Consider the following 24,325-nt stretch of genomic DNA (forward strand, 5'->3'; position numbering starts at 1 on the left):
TAATCACTGCTTGCTGTCATTTGGCTAAACAGCCACTCTCACTGCTCTGCTTGCAGGAGAGCTGGGAAACACCACAGTGGTCAAAGCACTTGAGAGAGCACAGCACTTCCTACAGCAGAGAGAGCCAAAAATCAGTTTGGGCAGCCTTCTGCAGCATTGCTCTGAAAATTGTCATGAGTCTAAGAGGGTTTATATCTAGATCAGCAAATAGTGGTATCTCCAAAAGGGCTTTGCAACATCTGTGATTGAGAGCTCTGTAACGTTGTGCACATGCAGTGATTTTTGTATTCCTGCATTTCTTGTTGTGTGTGTGTACAACCAGGTATTAAAACACCAGCTCAGACCAACAGGCAGATTTATTTGAAATATTAGGATTGTACAAATGTGTGTGCAAGTGTTCCTGGTTTGTGGCACTTGGAGCATACTCTTGGCATGAAGTGTGGAATAGAAATTGAGTCTTAATAATACTACTTTTAAATTGTCTTTGTTTTCCAAAATTTTTTTCTGTACTGCTTGCATTATTTTTAATTTATTTTTCTGAACCTGAGCTAAAATATATATGTTGAACAAATATTTAAATTGAATTGTCTGCACAGATGGCATGTTTTTCTCTTTTAGTTCAAATTGTTCCTCATTAGCCAACTTAGTTCGATTTCTGCAAGTGCTTATTGCTAATTTTCCTTAATGTCTCCACACCTTGAGAAATTGGATATCACTACATTTTGCCAGTGGCTCTTACTGTAAATCCTTGCAGAGTTTTTGCTTTCCATCTGACAAACACTAACTACCATAACCATTGGAAAGAAGTTTGTGTTGCCAATTGCTGACTCTGCTTTAGTGAATAACTTTAAAGATTTTTAATGTTTTTAATCTTTATTTTGACTCCTGTAGTTACAGTATAACAGGTAAATGATTATCTTTGTTTCAGGCACAATAACCTTGTTGTGAGGCCAAATGGGTTGTCCACTCTGGTGAAGAGTGGTGTTCCAGAAGCACTGAGGGCAGAGATCTGGCAGCTGCTGGCAGGATGCCATGACAACCAGGCAATGCTGGATAAATACAGGTTGCTCATCACAATGGTAAGGGATTTCTTATTTGTTCTTTCCTTCTTTTATTCACTCTCCTGTAGTTGAGATGAGTTCTGCTAGGCAGCAGTTTTAGTCAGTGGCAGGGTAGCAGAAGAGTGAAACAGTTTGACTTGTTTTAAGCAACTGAAATTGTGATTATGTGACTTTATCTCCTGCCATGGGTGCCTGCTGCATGGCATTAGCAATAGAAATTGCTGACCCATATCTGTAGTAATGCTTGACATTTTGCTTTCTGTTCTCTTGCTGTGATGATGAGAAGAACATCACCTTGTTCAGGTGTTTGCCTGTGGGTTTTTTATAAACTCACATCCATCACTTTGTTTTTTCAAAAGTTTATTTTATGTATGTCTTCATTTTAGGGGTTTCATTTCTTAAAAAAATCTCAAACAAAATGACACAAAATTGAGTATTTCTTCTTTCTGTTGTTTATTTTTAAAAAGAATGTTAAAAACATTTGGACCTAGCAGGAAACCAGTCTTTGCTGTATGGGTGAGCTGAGAGGAGAATCCTTTTGGGAATCAACTCCCACTCTGTGTCCATCACTGCAGTCAGTGAGCATTCTAAGAAGTCTCTGGAGCTGTTTGGTTTGTGCTGGCACGAGGGAGGAGCTCTTGTTGTGCAGCACAAGCTCTGTGCAGTGTCAGGGATAATCTCAGTGTTTGGGGTTCTGAGGCTCTGCCCCTGTCACAGCTCTGGGAAGTGCAGCAGTCTCAGATACACTTTCAGTGGCAGAAATGGATGGAGATCATTTCCTGTGCTGCTCAGAGCAGGTGCTGGGTTTGTTACCTGGCTTATGAATTATCTGCCCACACAGAAATTCTGGGGTAGATGTTGCTACTCAGACTTTCCTTTCCTAATATTGTCATGTTGTTTTGCTACTTGTCCTCTTAATTTGACATAATTAATTATGCTTGTGAAGTTTAGAAACATCCCCACAGTGAGAGCTGTCCTGGTGGCTACTTTTTTCTTTACCAAGAAGGAAGAATGTTTTGCTAGTGTAAATTTTTCATTTTGATGTTGTAGCTCTGTTATATTTTCCTTAGAAACCATTCACAGGACATCTGTTGGCTGTATGGTGCATCAAAGCCACCTCCATTATTTGCTCCTGCTTTCCAAAAGTGGGAAAGATGTTTGTTTCAGGGCGGAGGAGGGAGTGGAAAACTTCTAAGATGCAAGGTTTGTCTTGATGCTGGGGCTTTGTGCCTTAAAAAAACCTTGTAACACTTGGCCTTTTCACTACAGTGATATTGTAGTGATGTGTATTTTGGAAGATAATATTTCATACAGTATTTAAAATGAAATATTGCAGTGTTACTGATGGAAAAATTTAAATCCTCTGCTGAACGGAAGCATTTATGCAAACAGGGTTTTTTTCTAAAGTGAATAATTTTCTTTCTGAAGTGACAAAACTTCTTCTGTAGTCTATCTGTCTAAACTGCTGGCAATCACATCATTTGGCAGTAAAAGACTCATGAAAGAAATGAACAAGAGAGAGCCTGTACCATGCCAAAGCCTAGGGCCCATCTTTGGGAAGAGTTAATATGGGACACTCCAGAAAAAAAGTGTCAGCTGTTTTTTAAAAATTAGTTATTATCTGATATTTATGTCTGTGAACAGAACTTTTTGGTTTCATTTTGGTGTGTCAGTAATTTGAATTAAGCAGAGAGAGTAGTAGAATATATATTTTAGTAGTATATGCTGCTAAAATCTTGGTTTTATGTGTGTCAATAATAACTTAATAACGATAAACTTCAGATTTATTTGGGTATTAATGACTGTTCACTTGCTTCTCCTGTATGAGAAAGCAGAACTGATTTCTTTTATCTCTATTTTTGCTATGCTAATATACCAACACCACAAAATTTATTTTTTCCACAATTATTTAATCTTCCCATCAAACCCATCATTTTGCTGCCAGTCCCTGGAGCAGTCCCTGAGGTTCTGTCCCATGGTAACAGATCCTTCCTCTGAGCCTGCTCTCCCAGCACTCCAGCCCTTCCCTGCTCATCCAGCCTGACCTGCACCCCTGGGTTAAATTGCAGCACCTCTGTGAGAAACAGAGCACTGGAGACCAGTAGAAAAATCTCTGCCATGAATCTGTCACAGCTTGAAAGATGAACTCAATACTTGGAATTATTAGTACTGACAACCTGATTAATGGTTGCCTCTTCTGGGGACAGAGCAAAATCTGGTAAAAACTGATTTTTGTACAGTGTTACTGGTTAACTTCTGGTGAAACTGTGCTCACTAGTGAGAGTTGTGTTGTTAGCAGGCCAAAAATGTGTGCCTTGTGATACTCTGAGTGACAGCAGACTCTCAGCATTTAAATTTAGTTCAGAGACCATGGTGTAGACACATTAGTTGTTCTCTTCCAGTCTTGTGCAGCAATGCTGTGTTAGATTGGCCAGCTATAAGTCCCATCACCTAAGAAATCTGGCTGTGCATTTATCCTGTATTTATCCATCTGTATGCAAAGCTCTGGAACCTGCTGCAGTGTTTCTCAGCTACAGGAGTGCTTGGTGCAGTGTGTTCTGTAGGAGAGGGTAATTTGGGGCTTGTTTTAGAGTCTCAATTCAGCACTGAAAGCAAAATAAAATGTCTCATTTAGAAAAGTCAATGCTGCACTTATTTTCTCCAAAAGGCCTCCATGTTCTCTAGTCCTGTGCACTGGAGATCAGCAGTCTGTCAGGAATGATCTGGTGAGCTGTGTTCCCTTTTCTCTCGATCAGAGGATTCATTTCCCATTTCTAGGTGAGTTTGGAGTTCCAGGAGGGAAGGGAGAAAGAAATCCTTGTGCTCTCAACCAAGTACTGACAAGCACTCTCTTAGGTCTCCTGCTGAGTTCCAGCTTGATGATTACCATGAGCTGCTCAGGAATTTTGACTGGAGCACAATAATAGGCCTTGCATACAATTTTAGAGAGTGGGAGTTGTGATTTGGCAGCTGTTTCATTTCTGACATATATGTAAATGTGTTCTGTATGACAATCAAAATCTGCCTTACTTCCCTTGCCCTGGGCTCTTCACAGTGCTGCACGTGGCACTGACAGGAAGGGGGAAGTCAAATATACACCAGTAGGGATAAATGTGTATTTTTATTTATGAAATTATTGTAAGAAAATAAAATCAGAGTGAGAAAAACCTGCTTGTGATAATGGAGGGGTAATATTGGTACTTCAAAAGCTTTTGAAAAAGCATGTGTGATCTGTTTGTTAAAAGAAAATAGAAAAATGTGCACGAGCTGAGGTCAATTCATTGACAGAGTGTTTTCTCCTGCCTGCTTGGCATTATTTCATCTTCACTGGTTCCTCTCCAGAGACTGGAATGAATTTTTCCATGATGAGGTGTATTCAGAGCTCTGATAAACTGGTGGCTGCCAAGCCACAGTGTAGCCTGTTTATGACTGGAGTGAGTGGTGATTGTCTGCTGCAGAAACCAAGGATGGTGCTCCCCTTGCCCCAGTGTGTCCTTGTCAGAGCAGGTGTCAGGCACTGTCACTGTGTGCATGAGTAGAAATTTGCTGTCACATGATGGCAGTGATGCAGCAACAGCCTAAAATACTTGTTGCATCTGCATGGGCACAGATGTTTTATTTATTGTCTCTTACACTCCTTATTAGCAGAGTTTTGCTTCTCTGTGTGTGATGGTTTCATTCTTGGATGAATTCTCACTGCTGAATTTCTAGGGTGAGACTTGTTTCCTTTCAGGGCTGAGTGTAGTAAAATGAGAACAGGAACAGGAGTCTGTCACTCATGTTCTGTAGTTTGAAAACTTTTGGGTGGACTGTTTTAAGGTAGCATTTCTGGTTCTAAACTGTAAGATTTATTCATAAAAGACTTCCAGTTTGCAATAGGACTTCCCTTAAGAAATTACCTGTATGTTCATCTAACAGCACATATAGACTTATTCTAAATGCAGCAGCTGCTGTGGTTTAAGGAAACAAAACTTGTTTTAAATTTATTATTATTTTTAAAGTAAGATCAGAAAAAGAAGCCTCAATAAAGCAGATGTAGCTAGTATTGTATTACTCAAAACAATGAAAGTTTGTGAAGGAATGAGAATGCCTGGTTTTGAACTGGGTGGTGACATTGAGTTGAAGTTCTTAAAGAAAGATTGAATGTCTGTCCTTCCAAATGACTTGTAAGAGAACTAAAAATAGGATTATTTGTTTATTGTCATAATTTCCTTTGGCAATATGAGCATGTGCCCAGGGCAGTTAGAGATAATAACTAATTAAAGGGTCAGGCTTCAGAAGACTTGGCCAAAACCCAGCTTTTTCTGCTGACTCTATTTTTTGGTGTTTTGTCTCTGGACCAATAACATATCAAGGCACTCCACATATGAGTGAAAATCCTAAGAATTCTTCCAATCTCTGAGAGGCATTGATTTGGGGATTAAATATGCCATATCATGAAAGTAACAGATCTCAGTAATTTAATAATTTGAAAATGGCACTAATCAGGGGTGTCACTACTCCAGCAGTATAATTCTCATGCAATGGTGAGCAATTATAGGAAAGTATTTTCCATTGCTGCAGAAGGTGGAGCAAATGGATTGGATTTGGGGCTGGATGAAATTAATCAATTTAGAGTGAATATATGTAGTTTATTTGTTCAGTTTGGACCAGCATTGTTATTTCTTATTCCTACAAGACAAATCCTCTTTTTTAAAAGCAAAAGAAAAAAAAAACCTCAAAAGTTAAGGTTGCAGGTTTCTGGAACTGTGTCTTGTCCTAAATCAAAAGTTAGAAATAGGATAGAAGAAAACAGCAAAACCTGCTGTTGAAGTTTAAACACAAATTTCCATGTATTGAATTAACTCTTAATTATCTGTTTATTAGTGCATCTGTCTTCAGACTGAGCTCCAAGGGCTGAAGATCAACTTTCATGTAAACCTAATGCAGAAATGTATTTATTTTTTAAATTTTGAATTTATCCAAATTGTTCAAACAACAAAAGGTATTTGCTTCTTTGTTTCACACTTAATATTTCCCTGTTTTTTTAAATTTTTATTGCCAGTTTGCTTGCACAGGTAGGAAAACTGAGGAGATCACAAGTGAGTCACTCTTTCTATCCAAAGAAGATTAAATGCAGTTTACTTTGAAATTGGTGCCTTGATGCCATGTTTGTGTGGTTTTGTTCATTTAGTTTTTTAATTTATTTTATTTGTGTGAAGCAAATACAATTTGTGTGAAACAGTTTAGCTGGGAATTGGGAGAATTCCTTACACAGGAAGGCTATTTTAGTGGGAGTAGAAAATGAATCAAGCTTGTTATTTGCAGCAATACCAAAGGATGTGAAGTTAGCACTAAGGAGGGGAAGAGGAATATTTTTTTGTCCCAGTGGCATTGTGCAGGGTTCCACTGCTCAGTGTTCTGAGACTAATTAATCAGTAAGGGTGTCTAATTAAAAAGATGACTGTTCACTAGCTGCCACAGCAGGCTGGTTAATGGACTGAAACATTAGAGTGTTTTTGTAGGAAATATTTGTGTTCAGAATGCTGCATCTGTTTGTCCTGATTGAAAATGGGGGAGTTTAGGCCTCCATAGCAAGGAATAGATTTTTTTTTGTATATTTATTTTGTCTCCTTAATAATTCAGAGTTGTCTCTCTTGACTTTCAAAAGAAATAGATATCAAGGATGGCATATCAGTATGCTAAACAATTGTAAAAGATCCTATTACATAAGGATATTTTATTATAATAAAAATGTGATTTTTTTTTTTCAGTTGATTGAGAAGAGAAAAAGCTAATACCTGTTACTTCTGTTACTTTGCTTTTTGAATGAGGCACTTGGGCATTAAGCAAAATAATTCTGGAGGAACTGATGACTTTTTCTGAGTTTCCTGTTTCTTTGAAATTCTGTGTATAGAGGCAGTTTCTTAGGTTTTGCTTTTCCCCATGTTTTCTCAAAGGATAAGGATAGGATGGCTGTTACTCAACTCTTCTCTTAAACTGAGATAATTCATTTCATGGCAAGTAGAGTCTTGATATTTTTATAATGTAATGTGATTTGTAGAGACAAATCAGCTCCTGCTGGTTGGAGTGATAGGAAGTTTCATGTTTGGTGTAAGCTGATCTGTTGGTGCTGACAGTTACAGTCACCTACTTTGAATTATTTTAGTGGTGCTGCAACACTGTGGGGCAATAAAGTATGTATGAACTGAAAATACTTACTAGAAATCAGTGGAAAATTATTGTCTCTGAAGAGTAAAGGTTGATACAATTTTAATTCTTTAAATAGCTTCATTTAAATTCAGACTTCAGATAAAAGGTTTAGTTTATGATAAATGTACCAGGGTACCTAGTTCCACAGCAAATGTTAATATTTCTCTTACAAACTCAGGAATAAAATGTCCCTAAGGTGAATTTAATTTGCCAAGTTTTGATTCATTTAGCACTCATCTGGAGAAAGTCTTTCAATTTTGTGTGCACAGAAGGGAAAATCTTATGCTAAGTCTTCATCTTCAAAGGAATTCATCAGTTTAGTGACAAGTCCCTTCAGGAAATAAAGGAGGAGCATCAATTAGTAATTTTTATTTTTATGTAATGTAAATTTTAATGTTTCTGTATGATACTTGAGGTGGAAAATATCACAGTAGTATTTTCTTTTCAGGGCCTGCATAAAATGATAAAATATTCTGCTGCATTAAGAATTTTTCTGCAGTTTCTTTTCCATACATAACCACATAGAAGAACATTCAAATAACACAATACAATTCCTGGCTCTTGAGGTTATGTATGACCTCTCTGCCCTAAAAGTTACATCAATTGGCACATTTATTCTGAAGGGTGGAGTACAAGTGAGATTTGCCCTCTTGGAGCCTGTTCTGTTTTGTCTGTGTGAATTTCTAATCCATTATCTATAAACCAGGGGAGCAGAGTTGCCCATCATTTCAAACAGTGACAAAACAAAGGGAGTATCAGTATTATGGCCTGGATAGGTTTAAATGATGGTTACTGGGAGAATTGATATTGCACCAGATAGTGTCATAAGCTCAGGAAATATGAATATTGATGCAGATAACAAGTGGTTTTTAAGTAGGATGCAATTGGGATGTGTCATTGCCTCGCTGTTCCCTCAGAGTGTGGTAAGAGCTGCTAGGACTTGGCACCTCAGTGCTGGTTTAAAAATCCCTGCTATTCCTTCCTGGATAAAACATAAATAGATATCCCAGCTGAATTTGAATGTTGGTTTGTTAGTCAGTGTTGTTTTCCTGTAGCAATAATGAGGCTAATGCTGAAAGAGCAGCTGTAGTAGAGACATTTTAAACCATGGTTTTCTACATCCCTGAGTGAAACTGGATTGTTTTAGAAGTTCCCTGCAGGGTGTGTTGTCTTTATGGAATTCTGTGGGTATGATCTTCCCTGTCAGCACAGGCCACTGCTTACCTGAAGGAAAAGGTAATGTCTGTGTCCACTGCCAGAGCTGGGATTGCTGAGGGATAATTGTGTTTGAGGCAATCATCTTGCTCTTGGTATTCCTCTTTCCTCTCCAAACCACTTCTTCCTAACTAGCCTCTGTTTTCAAATAAAGATTGCATAACTGGCATCAGGAGGTTGCAGCACTCCAGAGATGGATCTTTAGAAATCTTAAATACCTTTATTGGAGAGAGCAAACCACCTTTTCCTGACTATTAGTTGTTGATTTCAGTATGTTAATATTTGATGCTTTAAAAATTAAAGAATGTTCTAAGTACTTACAGAGGAACAGGAAGAATCCAAACATTAAACATTTAAAGTCTCTTAAAATGCCTTTGTTAACACCAATGCTGGTGGTCAACACTTTATTAAGTGTTTTACCATAGCTATGGACAGCAGTTCAGAACAATGGGCGTAGTAACAAACCCAGCAAAGCTTGAGCTGCATGTGTAGAATATTGAAGTGTACAGAAGTGATGAACACATCACTTAAATCCAAACTGGAATTTGATATAGGAGTGACTTCTGAACCTTTACATATAACATCTTCATGATAAAACCCCCAATGACAGGGTTCTTTATGTATTCTATAGGATTTCTTCCAAGGGCCTGAGCTGGTATTAAGGTAGATTTTACAGTAATCACTTCAGAAGAGATTAGAAACCTGTAGATCTTCTTTACAGTCTGTATCCATTAAGGAATTTTTTCCCTTTGCAGTGATGAGTGTGCTCATACAAATGAAGAGTCATATCTCCTGTCAGCAAGCAAATTTGCAGCTGCTGAGGTAAACTAACCAGAAGGAGATTGTTTGCAGTCTGCTATTGCATATACTCTTTCTAACAATCTTTTATGTAGGTTTTTGTGGACACAGACAAATATTTTGGCAGCTAGGGATTTTTTTTTTCTTGCTAAAGGTTTTCATCAGTTGCTTTTTAAACTGACAAGCAAATGCTGATGATATGGAGCGTCACATATTTTAATCATATCCTGCATATGACAAAGCTGTCTTCAGATGGGTGGTTTGTCTTCAAAGTAATCCAGTTTCAAAATACAGCCTTTTTTTTGACTCAGTAGTACAAGATACAGCCTGCATTAAAACTAAATAGTCATTAATGGGGATTGCAGTTTCAGACAGCATGCTTGCCAAAAGAGGTTTCTTTTACTGCATGTTCCATCTCTTTTTTTTCACCTTTACCTAGCATTTGCAGGGCTAGTCACAGTAATTGTGGAGTTTTATTTAGAAAATTTCCTTCACCTCACTGCTCTCAGAGAGGATCACTGTTCAGGTGTGGTGTCAGGGTGAGATGGGAGCAAGCGCTGGGGCTGGGCAGGATGGGTGGGTAAGGCAGCCTTAGGCAGGTTAATGTAACATTGCAGTCTAATTACACCTTTTGGTACCTGTATGGCAGTGGAATTGGAGCTACCTTTTGGAACCATGCCCCCTTTCTTTCATGATTTTGTAAATATAATTCCAGAAAGTTCTTTTGGTCTTTGTTGTCACTTGTAGGCTTTCTCCTTTTCCTTTCTGTAAAGACTCTCCAATTCTTCTTTAATGGAAATTTGAAAATATATAAACACAAATTAGGGACAAAATACACCCAAAAATGCTAGAATGAGTATTCTTTGGTGATGCATTTATACATGCATGTATGTGTGCTCAAAACAGAATGGCTGCCCCTGATACAAGAAGAATGCTGATGCTGAATGCCAGCAGTGGATTTACACAGCTGGCAGTCAAGGAGTAATATTTGGATGTGTACTCTTTTTTTTTTTTTTTTTTGAGCTCAAAACCATATATTTCAGGCAGCCATGCACTTGATTAAGTTTAGGCTATTATACAATGAGGAAGTTAATTTCATAGAAAGCTCAGAGCAGCAGTAGCTGGTTGTCTTTTCAGGACTGTCTGCAGTGTCTGGTTGAGTCAGCAACAAGCCTTGGAAACAGGCAGCCAGGCTCCTTTAGCCCAAGCAGAGACACACTTCTGAAACTTGGATTTTAAAGTCTTGATATTCCCATGTCTAAGATTTATCCTGGCTCCTGAAAATGTACGTAGGATGAATATTGTACATGGAGTTTCCTTTGCAGAAGCTGTTGACTTGGTCATAGATTAAGTAAGATACTTACCTACATAATTTACATTTCTAGAAATGCTAGCTTCACATGATGCTTGAGAGGGGATGAGTTAACTGTGTGTCCAGCCTCAAGGATTAATACTGGAGCTGGGGAAGCAAAACTACAGAAATCCACTTGAATTTTCAGTGTTAGCCTTGTTGCACAGCCCTGTGTATTATTTGAATTTCCAGTGTGTATCTGAATTTTTGCTGCAATAAGGAATTAATCTGATTCTTCTCTGTTTAGTACCAGCAAAGAGCCTGACTTTGAGGTGTATTTTTTGCCATGCTAGTTCTGGTCACTGGAAGCTCTTGTGGATTGTGGTGAGAGCCTTTTCATGTGGGTCAGAAAAGAGATATGAGTACTGCCAGTAACAACCTTAATTTTCAGTGCAGTGAAGCCAAAAGAAAAGGCACATGCTGTGTAAAAATGCCAGCTTACACTGGGATCCTAGCACATGCTATGTACATGGTTCAAGTGCAAATATTTCCAGTACAAGTTACTGTTTCTAGTCATAATTTCCTGTTAAATACTTTGCTTATTATTAATTAAGGCTTGTCTCAGTATGGCTTTTGAAATATTTCACAGTGCATACAGTACTGTTAATTTTAAATAGAAGTACCAGTTTTGACAATCTGAGAAATAATGGATTGGAGAAGAGTTCTCTGAGATTGAAAGTGCTTGTGTAATTAGGAGCCCTGAAATGGTCATCAAGGAGGTATCGGAAATTTAAAGATATGATCATCTTGTAGTCATAGGCACCTTTATAATTCCATACATACAGAGACAGACCTCTGCTGCTTCAGACAAATCCATTTTGGTACATCCTAACTTTCCAGTACTTAATTTAAAATCATTAAGTAACCTTTATCATGGAATCACAGAATGGTTTGTGTTGGAAGGGACGTTAAAGATCACTCAGTTCCCATGGGCAGGGACACCTTCCACAATCCCAGGGTGCTCCAAGCCCCATCCAACCTGGCCTGGGACACTGCCAGGGATCCAGGGCAGCCACAGCTTCTCTGGGCAGCCTGGTATATTTTATGGGTCTAGGTAAGGTCACTGCACATCAGAGAAGTGGTAAAATGTGTTTGTTTCTTCCTCCTGACTGTGAGAACTTGCAATGTGCAATTTTCTATTCACCTTGAGATGCTCCCTTTCATTCCTTCGAGTTCTTCTGGAATTGTACTAATTGTGGTCTCTAAAGCAGAGTCCCCCCCAAAAAACCCAACCTCTATTTGTCTCTGAAGCTCTTCCTGTAAATTGAGTCATAGATGATACATTTAAGCCAGCAGAATGTTTGATTATTCTACTTTTGACTGCCTTTAAAATTCTAGTTGCCATAACAACTTTATTTCTTTATTTTTAGCACATCAGTTGCCATAACAATAAAATATAGCTTTTTGAATGTAATCATTTTCCCTTACTTTTTTTTTGCTTTGTTTTATAAAGAACCTTCTTGGGGGGAAAGGAAATATGCTAAAGCTCATCCCCTGTGAGCATTTGGATTAGAACATTAGCTGAAAAATAAGGCTTTTTTTAATCTAGCCTTATTCCATTTCTATGGCATTTTTTCTGACTACTGAGCATTTTCATAACTTAGAAAAATGAATGCAAATCATTTTCTGCAAATAATTTTTACTAGCTTAAAACCGTGCTTAGTAAAAAAATTGCTTTTCCTCATTCTTATTTCTTTTAGTGAGTGTTATTAGAAAACCTTAACTGCTAAGAGGGTAATTTCTAATATCTTTTTTTCAATATACAGAATGTCTATAAAGTCACTGAGTTAGAGGCAGTATTTTGTTCAGCATGTGAATGTTCTGTGTTTGGGGCAGTTTGATGTGATATATCTTTAAAATATATGACCAAAAAGATTGACTTCCAGCTTCAAGACATACTCTTGAGCAGAGGGGAGAGGTTTTTGTGTGAATTTAATATTGGTGAAAGAAGTTGGCCTTGAATGTGATCTACAGATTTGACTCCTCCCTTTCCTGTTAGTGTTCTTTCCAAAAGGATTTGTAGATAACAATGTTGTCTTTATATTTAATTTCTTCTTAATTCTGATCAAGTTTTTTTAGAGATGGAAGATAATATCAGGTTTGGTATTTCTTCTAGAATAAATGATTTCTTAGCTCACATAACATTTTACATGTGCCAATTTCTGGCTATAAATAAAAATGTCCTCATTATCTAATAAGACAAATTTTGCTAGTTATTGGAAGTTGAGTGTATTTAGATGTCGTTAATCTTGAAAAATAGTTATCATATGTATGATGACTTTATAAATTTTAATTAGCTAATTTTTAACTCAGGACTGGGGCGGGGGGGAAGTCAGTAATTCTTGCTTTCAGTGGCATTTTCCTAACACCTCTCATTTCTGGATTCCATGTCTGTGAGTTACCCAGGAATGTACTTCCACTGTTATTGGCAACATTTTCCCTGTAGATCATTCTCAGCAGGAAGCTATTCCTTGTCCTTTCTCATATATGGATATTGATGCAAGTGTGTTTAGATCCATGCTGGAGGAGAACAGAAGTGATACCTCTTCAGCACTTCCAGCTGGGAGGAAGATTTGGTCTAAATGAAGCTGAGCTTAAAATCCATAAAAAGAAATTGTGCCACCCTTCAGGTTATAAATAGTTATTGTGCCACATCCTTCTCATGTTCCTCTTTCCTATTTCTTCACAATGTTGTAGAATAGTAATCCTGAGTAACACTTAGTTGAAAATAGTCTTTAAAATCCACTATTTACCTTATTTTTAGCTTTTTTGTTCTCAAGAAGTAGTGGAATTGGGTTTAGTAGGATTTGAGGTTGGTACCACCTGCTCCCCAGTAGACCCTGCAGCACTAAAATAAATAGCAGCTCTTTAGTTCTGAACTGAGTCTGCCCCCACCAACAGCTGGAGCTGTGCCTTCATCCCCTAAATGATCCTGATTGTTCAGTGCTTTTCTGAGCCACCTCTCGTGTCCTTGAGGAGGAACTATTTCTAAAGAAATCTATTAAAGGAACAGTTTAGGGTGGGATGTGTCAGTTCTGTGATCAACTAAAGCATAAATTGTTGGTGTGACCAGACACATGTTTCCAGCCAGCCTGTCTGGGTTAGACTGGATGTTCTGGGAGGATGTTCTGTGATGGTTTAACCCCAGCCACATCCATGGAGAGGGGATTTGAATCTCTTCTTGCTGTCTGAGTGAGTTTGTCACATAAGAGCTGGCAGTTCACTAAGAACTACTAGAAGAAGAGAGAATTAGACTGAAGTGGAGCTATTCTGTGGTACTTCCAGACTTCTGGTTTTGAAGGACAGGTGTATGTGAGTTTAATCCTCATGTTCTTAGGAGTTGCTTTTGCATGGGCCCTACAAGTTGGCTGCCTAATTAAGGCTGCAATAAATTATTCATCAGTTGAACTCATTAAATCAAAATTGCTTGCCTTTTAAAAGGTCATGCTGTAGTTTAAGAAAACTGTTTGGCTTGCAGTGTGTGAAAAATTGAAGCAGGCGATCACAATGTTTGGGATTCTTTTTTTTTAAAATAGCTTTAAAATTTCTTATTCTAGCTCTGCTGAAATGGAATTACTGCTAATGCTGACTGAGCTAATGCTCCTGCCAGGCAAGCTGGAATCCTATTCAACATAAAATTTCTTGGTGCCCACTTGAAATATGCTTTTAGAATACCAATATCTATGGAATGTAATTCCTAGCTTCATACAGACAAAAGTATTAGTAAAAAGTACAACTGTGTCAAAATATGTCTCTAAAAGGTTTGAATGAATGGAGTACTGAAATCTCTTGTGTTATTTTGAAATATGAAAAATTATTCCCACAGGAAAGGTCTGTGCTACCTGCACAGTGCAGACTATTCTCTACATTTCAGCATTTCTTCATTTACAGTTCTCTTAATTGCTTTTGTCCTGTGATTTAATATTTTAACCATCCCTTGAAAGATGGGAGCAGTGGAAGATAGTAAGTTGGTGTTTGCCAGTATACTTTTTCTTTTTTAAACTGCTGCTAGTGTAAGAGCAGGTGGTTTAATGTAAGTGGCACATGCATGAAACTGTCAGAGGGCACATGTTTAAATTTTTGCTTTTTGTACCATCCTAAGTTTATCTGGTGCATCTTATCATATGTGGTCAGTCAGTAAATAGCATCCTTCTCATCCTTCTGTAGTTTGTGTGCTGTTTAAAGCAAATGCTCTTTGGCTCCTGAAAAATGTTAATTATCACCATTCAGTTGGCTGCACAGCATTTCCCTGAAGTAAATTCCCTTCTTGATTGATAGTTTATTGCACAGAGTTTTATTTCCATCGATTCAGGGCACAGGAGTATGGTGGTATTTGTCATCAGGATTGAGCTTGTAAGTGGATTCAATTTGTTGTAGGACCATCAATATCATCTTGAGGGAAGCTAGAATTCAGAAATTCAGAAAAATATTTGCTTTGTATGCATCTTTGAATGGCATCTCTGCCCGTGGTGAGGAGGCTTGGAACAAAATGATCTTTAAAATTCCTTCCAACCCAAACCATTCTGTGAGGCTAGGAAATAAAATCCATGAGATCGCAGGCAGTAATGTTTAAAAGGAGATTGTAGCAATTTACTCCAAAATATTGCATAATATTTATTAAATACATGAATAATATGAGGAGTAATTTGAAAGTTTCAAACTTTAGAAGCATTTGATGTAATTGTTGCTTAACAGCATGAAAAGACTGCACAATAAACTTGCAAATGTGGATGCCCATCTCTCTCTACTGATCCACATAAAAAAAATTATTTGCCCATTTCTTTTTGTTCTGCATCACAGCATCCTAATTGCTTAACACTTGTGTGATACTGGCTAATATTTGCATCATTAGAAACAGTGCTGGAAAAGGGCTGAGCTGTGAGTGCAGCAGAGGATCAGGCTGAGCCTCAGCCTGCTGGAGTAGCAGTGTAAAAGGCAAAGGGATCATTAGCTCCCTTCACATCTCTTGACTTTTTAGAAGGCTGCTGTCCCCTTGCTTTCTCCTGAACTGCCCCCACCCTTAACTCCAAGTTATACATACCAGCCTCTTCCTTCTGCCTCACCTTACAGACCCTATCTTCTGCTGCCACCAAATCCAGTTTTGCCCTAGTGCAGAAAAGGCCTGTGCTGACTTTTTTCCTGTGCCAGGAGGTGAGAGCTCCACAAGAGCATCTGCATTTCAGAGCAGCAGCTGTACCTGGTGTCTCTTGATTTTTGTTGCAGCACCAGTTACATGAGCCATAGCACTGTAAAATGATTTATGGCATTCTTTAGGATCTTTAGGGTGGGAGGGAGAAGGAAAGGAGCTTGTCTCTGATAGCAAAACTGAAAAATGAGTCTAGCAAATGGAGAAATGGTCTAGAAGTTTCTACAATATACTGTTTCCTTTAGAGCTGATATTTGTGGGTTTTCACCACAGTGTGTAGTGTTGAGGAGGATGAGGACAAATGAGCTGATGGTGAGACTCACAGAGAGAGTGGTCAGGCATTGGAACAGGGTCCCAATGTGAAAACTCCATCCTTGGAGATGGTCATAGCTCATCTGAACGTAGAGCCCAGCACAACTTGGCTTAAATTTGGTGTTGGCTCTGACTTAGAACTTTGTCCCCCTGCTTTGGAGCAAGACATGGGTTCAGATGGTATCCACAGGCTATGAGGGGTTTGAGAAGCCTAAGCTTGTTTTGAGAAAAAAAGAATGGGTTTATTTATAAATATATAGACACTTCTTAAATCTCATCATATGCCTGCACTGAGGTCACAATCCCCGTGTGTTCTGTGAGCGCGAGCTCTCCAGCAGGTTTTAAATAGACAGCTGCAGTGGGTGGATCTGGGAAGAGGCTTTATATTCCAAATAACAAATAGAACACATTTCTGCTTTAAATACAGCACTAATATGACTTCATAGAGCAACTTCAGACACCAGTATGATGTAGAAAACCCTATCTATGCACACATGCACACGCACAATTTTTAAGGCAACAAATGATTTTTTCTTCATTCTCTGCTACTTTTAAGCTGCACTACAAATGCAAGCTTTATAGAATAGAATTATTCTGGAGGCATTAAAAACAAAACCAGGGTGTCCATAAGATACATGTAAAAGTAAATAATGCCAGATGTAATTAAGATTTTTTAAAAAATCAAACTGAAAGAAACACCTTTATTCTTTAGGCTTATGAGAAAGTATATAAAAGAAAAAAATACTGTAAAATAACAAAAAAAAAAGCAGTTGGGCAGAAAAAAATAGAGGTTGATGAGCTGGTGTGTGTATCAGCACTGTCATTCAGGTCTGCATCTAAATAAATAACTACTGTGTTCCTCATCCCACACTCAGCTGGACCTGCTTTCTCTCATCAATGCCTTTCAGAAAGATTTTACAGAAATTATTGTTGTCCATTTAATCCAGCTGACCATCAATAATTTAACAAGGGAAGACTTGAAACCAGAAATGAGTGGTGTGATTGAGATGCTGCTTTGTGCGCTGCAGGGATTGCTTCTATCAGTCTTGTTTCCTTACAACAAAGGATTTAGCAAGCAAATATTGCTATTCCTTTTCAAACAGAATGACTAATAGATTGTTTTCTTGCTTGGAGCTTCTAAATCTCCTTCCATATGGACTTTTTCTGTCTGAGAAGCTTTATCTGGTTTCCTTTCAGGGTCACACATCACCACTGCTTTCACAGCATTACTTTGCATATATAAAGCTCATGCTCCTGCCACATCCCCTCTGTTTTCAGCAGGATCAGATGGTGTGAGCCTTCTGTTTTGTATGGTGATTTGTATTGTTTGTAGCTGATGTAATTTATAAAGAAGGTGAGGAATTGCTCCTTCTGTTGGGCTTGAAGCATGTTCAGGTCCACCAGCTGCATGTAACCAGCTGTGGGAGCATGTGCACTGTGTAGGATGCTGCCTTGATGACAGTAAGGCAATTCTTCCACTAGAACTTTTCTCTTCCTCACTTCCTTTCCTTAATACACAAATTAGAAAAAATCCTGAAGCAGGTTTTGTTTAAAACTGTGCCAGAGGTCCAAATGTGCCTCTAATCTCCAAATAAAAAAACTTCCCATAGAGCTTTTAATGTGTGTCTCTGATACAACATTCTGGTATTGCTATAGTTTGTAAAATTCCATGTTTAACTGCATAGTTCCACCAGGACTAGCTGATTTCTGATTAATTTTCACTTAAATCTATTTCATTCATATATATTCCTCTAAATATACATAAAATAGTACAACTTAGTGCTGTTAGCATGGTGCAGTTTACAGCGAGTGGCTGAGGTGATAAAGCCACTGGCAGCTTGCAGCATGACTGGTTTTTTGGTAGTGAAGGAAGACTGCTCCTATTCCCAAAGAAGTCAAACTTCCCTGCCTTTGAACCCCTTTGTCCCTTCAGTTAAAATTTCTTTAGAGGACACATTTTACCTGTGTCTAGAACCAGCCAGCAGAGGTTGCCATTGATTTTCCTCTTATCTGCTCAGCAGAGCCTGGACTTCTCCTAGCAGACCTGAAACATATGGCTGCCAGGAGTGCTTGTTCTCAGAGCTGAGCACTCTGGGCTCACACAGCAGGCACCAGCTGGGACTGACCTGACACCAAGGTGACTCGATGGTCACTGTGACATCTGGAAGCTTCAGTAGTTACCAGTCCTTAAATCTGTGTGGAGCAGGATGTACTGAGCACGAAGTTCCTCTGATCTGCTTTGTCAGGCTGTACCTTTGCTTATCTCATGCCCCTGTGTACCTTTGGGGCTCCCTGATGTCCATTTTAAGATGTTTTAGCTGTTCACATCCCTGGTGCCAACCACGATCTGCCCTAAGGGGAAGTGGGAGAAGTGCTGGTCACTGCCATGCCTGTACACGCTGTTTGTTCTCCTCCTCCTCCCCCACAGGAGGAGTGAGAAGAGGAGGAATAAAAATTGCTCCCTATTGTTCTGCTCTGGTATGGATAACTGTGGCTTAAAGCTGTGCTCAGGGTCTAGATTTAGTCGTTAAGTCTGTTGTTACATCCATTTACCATTCTGAGCTATCGGAGATAGTTTAATTTTTTCTTAAATCCTCTGCTAGAAGACTTTGAAAGGATCACATGCCCTTGCTGCAAACCACTCTTACACTGCTGCAGTTTGTGCTGCTTCACATTGCTACAGACTTGTCATTCAGACTTCGACGCTGGCTCCAGGCAATACTCGAAATACAAGATGTTAACTCAGGAGCAGCTTATTAAAATTTTGCCTTTGGTTTGCCATGGAGCTAGAAGGACTTAAATCACTGCAGTTTCTAATCACTTGCTTGGTTAAAGCATCCATGACACGTCTTCTGCTGGTCAATAGCCCAAAATGCTGTTCTGTGGTTGGTGTTCTGGTATTTAAATTTGCTGTTTCAGTGTCTGAGGATGCATGGAGTGTCTGTAAGATAACTTTGATGCTTGTACTTCTGTGACTGGGTTTATTTTTAGGAAGCACAAAGTAACCAAAAGTTCTGAGTACTTATTAAGGGAATAGCTGCATCTGTTTGCAGGAGTAGAGAGCTGAGTTAATTGGTTCAGTTTGGAAAATAATGTGTTTCAAGTATTTGTATTTAAACTGATGTTGAAGCTATTAGGGCGCTGGTAATACTGGTACAGTATCAAAAATGGGTACAGGTGAGTTTTGTAACCTATATGTGTTAAGTTTAGAAGTAATTAACTTGGGCATGTAATTTACAGAGGGGGCTTATGAGGGAGACTAGAAAATTAGTGTGGCACTGTAGCCGATATTTACCAAGCTAAACCCCAGCAGGTGATCCTTGAAAGGTGAGTGCCCAATGAATAACACGGGATTGTTTTAGCAAACACTTTCAGTGGGGTGATGACGGTAGTTCATTGGGTTATGTCTGGATTATGCACACACATCTCTCCGGGAGGGACGTGTTGCCTTCCTCCCGAGGCACTCGGAGCGGTTCGGGAGCCGCGGGTGCCCGGCTCGTTGGGTCCGGTGCCGCTCCCGGTGCCGTTCCCGGTTCCCGTTCCCATTGCCGCTCCCGGTGCCGTTCCCGGTTCCCGTTCCCATTGCCGCTCCCGGTGCCGTTCCCGGTTCCCGTTCCCATTGCCGCTCCCGGTGCCGTTCCCGGTTCCCTTTCCCATTGCCGCTCCCGGTGCCGTTCCCGGTTCCCGTTCCCGGTGCCAGCGGCGGCGCCATTGGATGTGCCGGGAGCAGGGGAGCGGCCGGCAGCGCTCCAGCGCCCGGCGGGCTGCGGCGGCGAGGAGGAGGAGGAGGAGGAGGAGCGGGCTCAGGTGCGGGCAATGATCGCACGGGGGGAGCAGGGAGGCAGCGGCAGCCGCTCCAGCCGCACCGCGGTAACAGCGCTGACTCCCTGACAAGTATTGGACATAGCGGCTGGTGAGGATGCGTGTAGGTGAGAAAGCTTCTCTATTGCTTTAGCAGGGAATTGGAGAAACGAGTGGTTTTGTACGTGCTCTGTTGCTTATAGACAAAGGGAGCAAATAGGCGGAAATATTCGGGGATGTTATAAAATCTGAAAGGACTTTCTGTACAGCGTGGCGGTGCACGACAGGATATTAACTCCAAAAAGAATGCTTTCTCTCAAAGTGCTGCGACAGAATTGAACATTTGGCTTTTCTAGTATCTGAAATTCGTCCTGAAGACACGGCAAGGACTATCAGAAACATCAGAGAGATCCTGGTACTTTTAAAGAGACTTAAAGCAAATGCCAGCTGAATGACCTTGGAGATGATTTTATGTGGATTCATTAATTTTCACTGCTGGTCTTCTAGTCTCAGGAACTCTAGGATTAATGATGGTTTTAACGTTTTAGGGGCCTTTCAAAAAACAAGATTGTATACATTTAATTACCTGCCTAATGATTCCTGAACTAATCAAGCATTTACTTAAAACTGAACACAGAAGATGCTTTTAATGTTTTCTCTCTCCATAGCTGTGAATAAAATGAACGAGGTAATGTCCTGCAAATAGAAGAATAATTTTTAAGCAACTATTTATTATGCAGATCTTCTAATAAATATAGAAACCTTAAATCCCTGAGAAGATGAAGCTGAGCAACAGAATAATGGAGTAGTAAACAATGGCAGCTTTTCTAGTCAAATCAGCATTTCATTAGCTTCCCAGCAGAATGCAGATGGAAGTTTCTGAGCTCGTTGTGTGGGGTTTTGTGAAATGATTCAGTTGTTGCTACAGAGGTGAGCAATATCATGGATATACCTATGAACTCCTGGGTGCTGATCCACTGTAGTAGATATGGCAGAGTTTCTAAAGATGATTCTTATAAATTGCCATTGCTGAAATTAAATTCAAGAGGATTTATTTTGTCTGTGGGGACACTGAATTATGATTTTGGCATTCGTAATTGTAATGGACTATAACTGTTTAAAGGAACTGTAAATATTGACATGAGTCTCCAAAATCTATTTTTAAATTATTTTCATTTCTAAATGAATAGACATGATCTTCCTCATTGTATGTGAGATGTATGTTTTCTTTCTTGGGAGTCAGAGGACAAATCTCCTTCATCCCCTACCTGTCTCCCCCTAAATAAAATTCATTATTCATACCCAAATAGTGGTGAGTCTATTGGAATTAACCTTGACAAAGATGTTTCCCTTACCTTTCCAATGAATAGCATGGATAAGATGGAGTACCATCTTCTGAATCGAACAAGAAAAGACAGCATTAGAGGATGAACTTTTTCCTTTAATCTCCAATCAGTCTGTGATTTAAACTAAGACATAAAGATTATCTCCAGTAACGGCTGGTCCAGGAAACCTGAGCTGTACTGAGGTTCCTCCTTCCCTTCCTCTCCCTCTCCCCAGTATATTCCAAAGTAAATGCCTTTCTCAGGAAAATAAGTCAGAGATTTCCCTCCCCTCCTTCCCTGGGAAATGAATGTGTCTCTTTTGTCAGTTTTTATTTCTATTTGTTTTAGAAGTGCCTTGTGTTTGCTAAAGATGGGTCAAGAGCACTGGAGGAGCTGATCAGTGGCCTTTCTCTTTCTGGCTTTTGTTTTTCTTTTCTTTCTTTCTCTCTTTCTTTCTTTCATTCTTTCCTTAAAGCCAAGGTGTGCCAGAGGTGATGCACTGATGCTGAGGAGGCATCAACAGCTATGGGACTCTAATCCTCTCCCATGTAAGCACTGGCAGTGTCTGCAAGGAGAGACCGTGAGGCGCTGAAGCAGAGTTTAGCTGCTGTTCAGCAGGTCACCTGCTCACTAAGGCTCAGATTGCACTGTTCCCTAAGCACAAAACATGAACCAGTCCCGATGGATTGAATGGAGGACTCTGAATATGAGCAGTAGTGTTATGAACATATCTGAGCACCTCTCCTGCCCTCTTGGATTTGGTCACTACAATGCAGTTGACATCTGTATCCTTGAGACAGTTGTTATTGTCTTGCTAACATTTTTAATTATTGCGGGTAACTTAACTGTGATATTTGTTTTCCACTGCGCTCCGCTCCTGCATCATTACACCACCAGCTATTTTATTCAGACCATGGCCTATGCTGATCTTTTTGTTGGAGTCAGCTGCTTGGTTCCTACTTTGTCCCTGCTCCACTACTCAACAGGTGTCCACGAGTCCTTGACTTGTCAAGTTTTTGGATACATCATCTCTGTGCTCAAAAGCGTCTCTATGGCATGTCTTGCTTGCATCAGTGTGGATCGCTATCTCGCTATAACAAAGCCCCTCTCCTATAACCAACTGGTCACACCTTGTCGCTTGAGAATCTGCATCAGTCTCATCTGGATATACTCTTGCCTGATCTTCTTGCCTTCTTTTTTCGGTTGGGGAAAGCCTGGTTACCACGGAGATATTTTTGAATGGTGTGCTACCTCCTGGCTAACTAATGCCTACTTTACTGGCTTTATCGTGTGCTTACTCTACGCTCCCGCTGCCTTTGTCATATGTTTCACCTATTTCCACATCTTTAAAATCTGCCGGCAGCACACCAAAGAGATCAGTGACCGCAGAGCTCGGTTTCCCAACCACGAGGGGGACGCTGCTGGGGAGGCTGGGCACAGCCCCGACCGCCGCTATGCCATGGTTCTGTTCCGGATAACCAGCGTCTTCTACGTGCTCTGGCTCCCTTATATCATATACTTTCTGCTGGAGAGCTCCAGGGTGCTGGAGAACCCGGCGCTCTCCTTCCTAACTACGTGGCTTGCTATAAGCAATAGTTTCTGCAACTGTGTGATATATAGCCTCTCCAACAGCGTTTTCAGGCTGGGACTACGGAGACTGTCAGAGACAATATGTTCATCTTGTGTGTGTTCAAAAGACAGGGATGTACGGGACCCTAAGCCAAGGAAACGGGCTAATTCCTGCTCCATTTAAAGAAAACTGGTGCATGTAATCAAATGCTGAGTTTTGATAGTATTTGTGGTATCTGGAAACTTGCCAGAGAGAAATGTTTACTTGAACAGCTTGCCGTGGTGTTAGAGTGAATTTAAAAGGGATTCTGGAAAAGGCAAAGGCGGCTGTAGGAAGGGTCACTGAACTCTTGTGAAATTGTCAGGAGAACAATTCAACAGAGATGATGAAGAAAGTCAGAAATAAAAATCTTCTAAAGGGCATGAATTAACTAGCACATCAGAGGAGGTTCCTTGTAAAACAAATTAGTTAGTTACTATCTTACATTTTCCCCCTCGTAGACAAGTTGTCTTTGTGTCAGAGTATACTGTAGCCTTCAGAATTTTAATGCATTTAAGAGGAAGCAATCAACACCACAGTATGCAGCTATCCGTAAATTATATACTTGAGGACTGTAGTAGATACTGCAGGTAATAATCAGCTCTGTCTTTGCTCACATGTTGTACAATTTCAGTTGTACAAAAAATCTGCAGTGCATAAACAAACCCTGCCCTGGGCATGACGCTTTGGGACAAACTGGCACCTTGTGGTACAACTTACACAGCAGCTCTCCCTCTCATTTGCCCCTTTTTTCCCATCCTGTGCATCCCTGTTTTCCCGTGTGCAGGTGGGTGAGTTTGAGGGCACCTGTGAGGTTACCTGAGTTCCAAACCATCCAATGGCCCTCCCTGGCTGGCTGCAGTACAATGATTTCTTCAGTTGTTCGCTCTCTTGACCCACTTCAATCAGCACATGGAGTCTGTGTAGTGTCCTTTAGGGTGTACTGAAGCTTTTCCTTACTGGTTCCACAGGTGCTCCTAATGCAGATACGATAATGGCACGCAGCAGAGTGCAGCACTGCTTAGAAAATTAAAAATAACTGACCCTTTTCTTTGGGAAATCTAAAGAGCTTACTCTTGTAGCTGTCAGTCTGTTGTGTGAACCTCACTTGCACATACCATATTTTTTTTAAGGAAAATGTAAATTGTGGTCTGTGCCTAATGTTTTCATAGCACATGGAGTAGGTCAATGCTACAGGATCATAAAATTTACACTTGCTTTAAGAGAAATACATCTGTGCAGCTCTTTGTTAGACAAGTGTTCTCAGAGGAGGTAAACAAGACAGTTTGGTGTTAAATACAGACTGAGAGCTTTGGTATGTCCTTTTGTACTGAACTGACTTTCAGGTCCACTGATGAAATCTTTTTGATTTTGCAAGGGCACACATAAAGTTTGTGTAATAAATTGCCAGGGGTTCAGATGCATGCCAATCAATACAATATTTAAATTATAACTTTGAACCAAATGTAATTTTCTTAGATGGTTATTGGCTTTTAAAAAAAGGCCCAATTATTG

The 24,325-nt window shown here is 39.8% G+C and overlaps 2 protein-coding genes across 6 annotated transcripts in view; both read left to right on the forward strand.

The window, feature by feature from the left end:
• The window catches only part of RABGAP1L (RAB GTPase activating protein 1 like), a gene marked incomplete at its 5' end in the record, with an annotated part of 219,193 nt that overhangs the window by 47,952 nt on the left and 146,916 nt on the right, over nt 1-24,325 (forward strand). For all 5 annotated transcript variants that reach the window (XM_084211137.1, XM_084211136.1, XM_084211140.1 and 2 more), the window contains one exon: nt 929-1,079. In XM_084211137.1, the coding sequence (XP_084067263.1) occupies nt 929-1,079 (151 nt within the window). The remainder of the gene's footprint in view (nt 1-928; nt 1,080-24,325) is intronic.
• GPR52 (G protein-coupled receptor 52) lies at nt 21,869-22,954 on the forward strand (the record flags this gene model as incomplete). The annotated part of the gene is made up of 1 exon (XM_084211365.1): nt 21,869-22,954. One exon carries the CDS (start codon nt 21,869-21,871, stop codon nt 22,952-22,954), a length of 1,086 nt encoding a protein of 361 aa, XP_084067491.1.

This window comes from Fringilla coelebs (assembly GCF_963513975.1).
Source record: "Fringilla coelebs genome assembly, chromosome: 9".
NCBI classification, from domain to species: Eukaryota; Metazoa; Chordata; class Aves; order Passeriformes; family Fringillidae; genus Fringilla; species Fringilla coelebs.